The following is an 8,734-nucleotide window of genomic DNA, read 5'->3' on the forward strand; positions in this document are numbered from 1 at the left end:
GCATATAGCCACAAACAGTTGATCCTCGTCCTCCTGATCAGCAATCTTAGCCTCTTCACCTTGCTGTTGATTCTTGTTCCTGCAAATTACCGCTTCATGCTCCATTTGGTTACATTTGGTGCACTTGGCATCTGGTCTTCTCCAGCATTTGTAAGGAGGATGACCCTTTCTATTGCAATGTTGATATGGAGGGTAAGATCCCTTCTTGACTCCTGCTTTGTTATTGGTTGAAGATTCTCTAGTAGAATTTTGATTCTTCTTAAAAAACTTATTCTTGTTATTCCTGGCATTCTCATGATGCTTAGCTGGCAAGGCTCCTTCAACAGCACCTTCTTGCCTCATGGCTCTTCTTTGCTCCTGTGCCTGCAAAGCATTGAGAATCTCTACAAGAGCGATTTGAGTCAAATCCTTGGTATTTTCCAAGGCTCAAATAGAAGCCTCAAATTTTTCAGGCACTGTTACAAGAATTTTTTCAACAATTCTTGAGTCCTTGAACTCAAAACCAAGTAATCTGATTCAATTTGCAATATCGAATAACCTATCAAAATACTCTTTGATTAATTCTATTTCCTTCATCTTCTGCAACTCGAATTCTCGAATTAAGTTTAGCACACGTATACCTTTTATTCTTTCACCTCCCTCATACTCTGACTTGAGATAATTCCATATATCATATGTTGACTTTAGAGTCATAATCCGAGTGAAGATAGTAGATGAGACTGTAGCAAACAAGCAGGCATTTTCCTTGGATTTCTTTGTCTTCTTCTCCTTTTTGCAATTTTATCTGCACCATGGTAGGATTGTGTGGGAGAGCAAGAATTTCATAATCATCTTCTACTACTTCCCAAATATCCAAAGCTTCCATATACACCACCATACGAACTGCCCAAACCTAGTAGTTGTCTCCATCAAACACTGGTGGAGAAATTGAAGAGAAACTAGAACTTGCTTCGACGTCCATGACACAGCAACCTCGCACACTCACTCATAGATCCCTTAAAAATACAGCTCTGAGACCAATTGTGAGTATTTTAGTGAAAAAAAACTTAATAGATGAAAGAAACTGAACATTCTTTATTCAAAAATCATTCAGAATTTATATAAAATAAAATCAACAACCCATCCTAAACTTAAGCAAAATAAAATCAACAACCCACTAACTTTTTCCTAAACTTAAGCAAAATAAAATCAACAACTAATTCCTAAAATCAGGAACAAACTTTGACACACTCAACTTAACAAAAAAGAAAAAAAACTTTGACATGTTTCAGTCCTAAAGCATTTTCTTAACAATACCATATCAACCTTCTAGGCTCATATAATCAGTTCGCATGGTCTTTCACATGCTATCATAAAGCATATATCAAATATATGTATATGTGGTACCATAACATTATATCATTTTAACTCATTATCATTTATCGAGTTCATACTTTTTAACCCCTATTAACCTTATTTGAACTCGGGATGGATACAAGAATCATCTAACCAACACACAAACACACCACCTAGTGCATCATCAGAACGTTTGAAGTAAATATTGCGCTCTGTGCCTCATCGGTATAACTGAAGTAAATGTGCTCCACACCTCATTAGACGTTCGAAGTAATAATGCGCTGTAACAGCCTACCTAGCGAAGTCTTTATTTATGGTTATTGTTTATTGTATTAAGTGTAGTTCTGAGTAAGTAAAGTATTATTTGTGGCCAAGTATGGGATTTTGTGTTTGCACCGATTGGCGAAATTTGTGTTTTGGTAGATTCTTTTGCTGAGCATATGCCACCCAGATGTTTCGGCGAAGTTTTCAAATCTGTAGTTTCATATATTTGTTTATTATTTTTATAAGACTATTTAGTTAGTCTATTGAGAATTGGTTAGAGCAAAGCTAAGATACTATAGTTAATATGATCCTTCCACTAAACCTCATCTTTGTGCTTAAGTATATAAGGATATTAGTGTCTTCCCTGATAAACTTTTGCATTTTCTTTGCATTCATCTTCTGCTTGATTTATCTGTATTCTTTCTCAAAGCTTAAGTCTAGAAACCTTACTGAGGTTAGGTTCACTGTATTCAACCAACTCTCACGTTTGTGTTAGCTCTCTGGTAAATATTGATGAACTCTAGGTTATTTTCATAGTTATTTACATATTTTTAACTCTGCATGCATAAGTGTTAAAATTATATGTAAGGAAGGAAACTTCTTGATTCTGGGTTATGTGTTAGTGTTTCATGCATGCATGTTTGGATTCAATGGAGTAATGATTTGATAATTTTAATTATCCATATTTTAGCTCAAGACACTATTGAAGGGACGAGTAACAAAGGCAAAGGTCCTACTTTATAGACTTTGTTGTATTTCTAGTGATTTTTTCTTACTTCCATGTGTATAGTATTCTTGCTTTATATTTCATGTGAGGTAAGTACTTATACTCTGCAAAAGTGAAATGTGTGTATATGAAAAATGGTTGTTCAAAGTTGTCAATCTAGGTCTGTAAGGTCTGTGTTAAAGTGTAAGAATCATTCTTCATGCTTAAGCCACTACCTTTTACTTCTGTCAAGAATGATATGGACTGAATCATGGAAATGATGTTAAGGAAGCATATTCACAGCGTTGTCTTTGATGTAATGTACATTGAACAGGCATATTGCAATACATGAAAATGATTATGTAGCCTCCGATAGGGCAAAAGTATGTTGCAAACTGACTGGCAAAATACGACAAAGGATACAAACCAAAGGAATATGAATGGAATGTATGATATGACTAAGGATTTGGGTACGTGGCTGACATGAAGAAGGTTTGTCTAAATGGTCATATGGGCATATTGTATACACAAAAAAAAAAAAAAAGTAAACCAACGTATAAACTGTCTATGTATGATACTTGTCATCTGCCAAATTTGTGTGATTGTTTTTGAATCTTAGAAAAAATTTGCTTGAAGTTAGTAACTATTGATATGTTTTATTTTGGAACTCACTAAGTTCTTTTGAACTTACTTAATTACCTTTCCTTCTCAAGCTTGTTGTTGAAGAAAAGGAAATTCTAATAGACTATGCTAGAGGACCTCTGTTGCTGTGAGATTTTTGTTATTTTGTACTATGCATGACATGAGGGGGGTGATGCCAAGATGTTTATTTTTGAGAAAGAATTTGTATATAAAACTTATGTTTGATAAACTACATTTCTAATAAAGTTACAGTAAAGTTTCAAGGGTTTTAAAATGTATTATATTATTGTGTCTTATATGCCAATCGACTAATATACTTTACTTTTTTTACTGTATAAGTCATAATTCAAACTATGATTTTATGAAGTTTACACGAAACAATTTAAGAAAATAATTTCTAAGTAGTGACACGACATACTCAAATCCTTTTAAAATAATTTAATAATCAAACAACCGAGTGGGATTGCACCAACTATTTTTGTGATAAATTAAAGTTTAAAATAGGTGCTAATATTTAATCACTCTATTTTTAATAATTTTTATTTTATATTAATTGTTAACACCATCAACATCTTTTATTAAATTTGGTTTCATACTAGTTTTTTTCATTTATCCACCATAAGGGCTACGGTGACCTATGACACGTTCCCTAAGGGGCCGAAAGCCCATGCGGATTAACAATTGAGCAACAAGTGTGCACATTGTTTCTAGCCTAAATTTGAACTTAGAGGCATGCCATCATAATTTAATGCACAACCGTTTTCCACAAATTAACAGTTACTCTCATGCGCAATGATCAATTGCGCAAATCAACGATTATTCTGGTTCCAGTTACGTTGAATTATTTGTGACGTGCTAATTAGATTTATTTTTTCATTTTTTTTAAAAAATTCAAACCACTAAATTTAAAAAAAATTCTGGCTAAAAATATCCTAAGTAGATAAAGTAAATTCCAATAAAAGTAATTAAAGTAAATTCCAAATCTACAAATGGTAAATAGACTCGGAATATATTTTAACTTATATTAAAATTTATTATTTATTAATATCTTTTTTACTTTTTTATAAATTATAAATTAATTTAAATTGCTTTTACTTGCCTTGTTAGTAACTTCTATCAATTAGGTCCAATTTATCCCAATTTAAATCATCAATTAATTTTTTCAAATATAGATTGAAAAAATAATAATTATATGCTAAGTGAATTTTAATTATAATTTAAATCATTAATTATTTTTCAAAAATAGATCGACAAAAATAAATTATTATATGCTAAGTCAATTTTATGTCAGTTTTATAGAATTATAAATTCTAACCAATTTAAACTTCTTTATTTGCTAATAACTGACATGATAATATCAAAGAATCTACCCATTGTTTTAACACAGTATCACATACTATCTCAATTATTTTAAGGGATAAATTTTACATGATTTTTAATTTAATATGTATTATATACATAATCTTTAATTTAGTTTAATTATATATTGTGAATAAATGTATACATAAAACTTTAGTTTTGGTTCAGTCGTACATATTTAAATCAATAAATTAATACTTCAATTTATTTTTATATTGTATAAATACAATTATTTCTGTATACAATTTATAAACATAAAATGATATTATATCAATAATTGTATTAATAATTGTGCAAATTTGATCAAATTAAAATTTCATGTATAAAATTGTACTAAATTAAAATTCATATATACAATTGCATATTAAATTAAATTTCATGTGTAATTTTAAAATTTATCCTTCTTTTAAACAAACAAATTACTGTACCCTAACTAATGTGCTTTCACGTCAATTTTATAGGGTTTAATTAAAATATATATGTTTTATATTTACTATTATTTATAATTATAACAAAACTAATAACAAAACTAACTATTTATAGGGTAAACTACAAAAATAGTCACTTTTGTTTGCCTCATATTACGTTTTAGTCACTTATGTTTGAAATGTTAGCTTTTAGTCACTTACATTATCGTTGTGTTACAAAGTGGTCACTCTACCATTAAACTCCACTACCTCCCTAACGGCAGTCCAAATGAGTTTTAAATGCCAACTTGGATATTCAGTTGTTAGGACGAAAATAGATTTTTAGTTAAATAAATTTAATTTGGACTGTCACGTAAGACATCCAAGTTGGCATTTAAAATCCATTTGGACTACCACGTAGGACCACCATTAGAGAGGTAATAGAGCTTAACGGTAGAGTGACCACTTCGTAACAAAATAATAACATAAATGACTAAAATATAAACTGAGACAAATAAAAGTGACTATTTGTGCGTACATGAGTTTGCTTCAATTTTACAAGTGATTTAATTATATGTGTTTAATAGTAAATAGAAGTCCAAATAAAAGAAGAAACTGAAACCAAACATCGAGTCCTATACTACACCTATAAATAGTAGAGTAAAGATAACAAAAACAATTTAACATTTCTTTTGAAAGCTAGGTAGAAAGTTATGAAAATGGAGAAATATTTGTTAGTTTTGTTTTTGTGTGTGAATTTGTGTTTTATTGGAGTTAATGCTAGATTTTTTAAGGTCCCATGGAGTAGACGACATAAAGGAATATCGGCCCTGGGTGATCCAGGGATGAAAAGAGATGGATTGAGAATAGCTTTTGAAGCTTGGAATAATTGTAATGGAGTTGCTCATGAAGCTCCTGACACGGGAAGTCCCAGAGCTGCTGACTGTTTTGACGTTTCAAGAAGTAAAAGAAAATATTTTGTTAATAAATTTTGTTTTTACTATTTTTTTATGTTTATCTGGTTTCTAATATTTTTGTTATAAATGTGGTCAGATTTAACTTTGTTACACAAAGTATCTGAGTCAGATAACAAGCTTGGCATAGGTAAAAAATTCAACGGATTGTCTGCAGAAGCATTGTATGACCCAAATCTTTATGCAATTGAGAAAGAACTATATTTAGGTTCTTTATGTGAGGTTTCAAAGAGTTCAAAACCATGGCAATTTTTGAAGACTTCAAAGCCATGGCAATTTTGGATGGTTATGTTGAAAAGTGGCAACTTTGACACAAAAGCTGGTTTGTGCCCTGAAAATGGGAAACCTAAACCAGCTCCAATTAATACTACAATGAACTTCCCTTGTTTTGGAGAAGGATGCATGAATCAGCCTACTTTGAACCATCAACCTACACAACTTTTGGCTGATGGTACAATGAAGGGATGGTTCAATGGAACTTATGATTTGGATGCTGATATTGGGAATGGACTTGCAAACATATCCTTTTATGAAGTGGCTTGGGAGAAAAAGCTTGGTTTTGGACGTTGGGTGTTTAAGCATAAGCTCAAGACTTCAATTAAATATCCATGGTTGATGCTTTACCTTAGAGCTGATGCAACCAAAGGATTCTCTGGTGGGTACCCTTATGAAACAAGAGGAATGCTCCACACTGTAAGTTGGAATACACTCTTTACTTTTAACATACATAGTCACTCTCTGACCAATTGGTTTACTTTCAGCTTCCAAGGACTAATTTTAAAGTCAAGTTCTCATTGGAAATCAAAAAAGGAGGAGGACCCCAGAGCCAATTTTACCTGCTTGACATAGGCAGTTGTTGGAAGAACAATGGTAAGCCTTGTGATGGAGATGTGTTGACAGATGTTACAAGATACAGTGAGATGATCATCAACCCTGATGTACCAGCTTGGTGTAGCCCCACACAATTGGTGAACTGCCCACCATACCATATTACTCCTAACAACACAAAGATTTTAAGGAATGACACGGCCAAGTTCCCATATGGAGCTTACCACTACTATTGTGCTCCTGGCAATGCTAAATACTTGGAGGAACCTGTTAGTCTCTGTGATCCATACAGCAACCCTCAACCTCAAGAATTAGTACAATTGTTGCCTCACCCTGCATGGGGTGAATATGGCTACCCAACTGAAAAGGGTGAAGGTTGGATTGGGGATCCAAGAACATGGGTGCTTGACAGTGGCAGCCTAGCTAGTAGACTTTACTTCTATCAGGTACTTGTTTAATTGTCACTATTAAATGATTGCATTGATGGTTTAGGGCTATTTATTGTTAATTGTTTTGGTTGGATTTCAGGATCCAGATACCCTTCCCGCCAAAAGAAAATGGACGTCTATCGATGTTGGAACCGAAATTTTTGTTAGTGATAAAGAGGAAGAAGCAGAATGGTCCCTTAGCGATTTTGATGTTATCCTCCTATAAAGTTTTATTTAGTTAGGATTTAGGGTTTACATTTAATTTTTTTCATTTAGTTTTAGTTTTTTTATAAGTCCTTAGAAAGGACTAATCGAAGGGTTTATGAATTATATTTATTATGTTTTTAATGTTGGCTGATCTTTTTATTGGCATATTATAAATTTAGCCCTACATTTCATAAATTCTATTAATTTGATTATTGTTTAAATGGTAAACTATGAAAATAGTCACTTTTGTTTACCTCAAGTTACATTTTATTTACTTATGTTTGAAATATTACATTTTAGTCACTTGCATTATTGCATTATTACATTTTAGTCACTAAACCGTTAATTGTCGCTAACAGTGTAATGGTAAGTTGATGTGGCATGTTAAATCATCATTTTAAAAAAAAAAAATTCATGTTACTTTATAAAATCGGTCCCCATATTTTTTTCATTTTTAACAATTTAGTTTTTTTTTCTTTTATGTTTTTTTAACTTTCCTTTTTCTTTCTTTTTTTCATTCTCTATTTTCCTCCATCTTATATTTTCATTTTTTAAAACTAGTCCCTATGCTTTTATTTTTTTGAACAATTTAATTTTTTTCGAGTGAGGAGAGCTTGTTGACTAGTTTAACAAATGAAAAACATAGAAAAACTACATTAAAAGAAATGAAGAAGAGAGGAAAATAGAGGGAGAAGTAAAAGAGAATGGAAAATAAAAAAAATTAAAAGAACATAAAAGAAAAAAATTAAATTACTCAAAATGAAAAAATATAGGGACCAGTTGTAGAATTTAACATAAAATTTTTGTTTGAAATGATGATTTAACGTATCACGTCAACTTACTGTTACACCGTTAACGACAATTAACGGCTTAGAGACTAAAATGTTACAACATGATAACGTAAGTAACTAAAACGTCACATTTTAAACATAAGTGACTAAAATGTAACCTCAGGCAAACAAATGTGCCTATTTTGGTAATTTACCATTATTTAAAAGAATTAATTTCAACTTTATATGTAGAAACCCATTCCTGCTCGGCCCACTAAACCAAAAAATAAAACTACCCAAACCCTAGCCTAATACCTAAAACAAAAATAAAAACCCTAGCCTAACCGCCCATGCCTGGTCTATCACCACTTGCCTGGCCACCGCCTTTGCTTCCACTGACAAGTCAAATCCACCGCTACAGTACCTGCAAGCCATTAAAACGAAAGGACAACAAAAATATAAAAATATTGTAAAATGACTATAAAGAGCCAAGTCTAAAACTATTGTATAGATTCGGCATTTTGGTGATAAATAAAAAAACAATATTTGATTTTAAAACACATAAGCAAGAACTGAGACCACGACAATATCAAAAGCAAAAAACAATCCAAACAGAGAATCAAAATCTAATAGCCGAAGGTGATTCTCATCGTTATTTTCTTTCTTTTTCTTTTTTAACCTATTTACCCACATATAAATATATATTATAAATAAGCTTTAAAATAAATAAAAAAATATAAAATTTTTACCATTTTTTCGCTTCGGTCGGTGGGTGGCCGCAAAGACTTTACTGACGGAGATGATCGGACCTTTG

The 8,734-nt window shown here is 31.6% G+C and overlaps 1 protein-coding gene across 1 annotated transcript; it reads left to right on the top strand.

Annotated features, from left to right (window-relative positions):
• Window positions 1-5,432: 5,432 nt before the first annotated feature.
• LOC108477737 (uncharacterized) lies at window positions 5,433-7,169 on the top strand. Its single transcript, XM_017780238.1, has 4 exons — window positions 5,433-5,676; window positions 5,767-6,380; window positions 6,449-6,961; window positions 7,044-7,169. The coding sequence occupies exons 1-4, from the start codon at window positions 5,433-5,435 to the stop codon at window positions 7,167-7,169; spliced, it is 1,497 nt and encodes a 498-aa protein (XP_017635727.1).
• The last annotated feature ends 1,565 nt before the right edge of the window (window positions 7,170-8,734 follow it).

The sequence above is a fragment of the Gossypium arboreum genome, chromosome 12 (assembly GCF_025698485.1).
Source record: "Gossypium arboreum isolate Shixiya-1 chromosome 12, ASM2569848v2, whole genome shotgun sequence".
Classification (NCBI taxonomy): domain Eukaryota; kingdom Viridiplantae; phylum Streptophyta; class Magnoliopsida; order Malvales; family Malvaceae; genus Gossypium; species Gossypium arboreum.

Excerpts from the sequence above, each read along its gene's own strand:
- LOC108477737 (XM_017780238.1), top strand. The coding sequence starts at position 5,433 with ATGGAGAAATATTTGTTAGTTTTGTTTTTGTGTGTGAATTTGTGTTTT. Across the intron at positions 6,381-6,448 it reads CAAGAGGAATGCTCCACACT|CTTCCAAGGACTAATTTTAA; the intron begins GTAAGTTGGAAT and ends GTTTACTTTCAG. Across the intron at positions 6,962-7,043 it reads GTAGACTTTACTTCTATCAG|GATCCAGATACCCTTCCCGC; the intron begins GTACTTGTTTAA and ends GTTGGATTTCAG.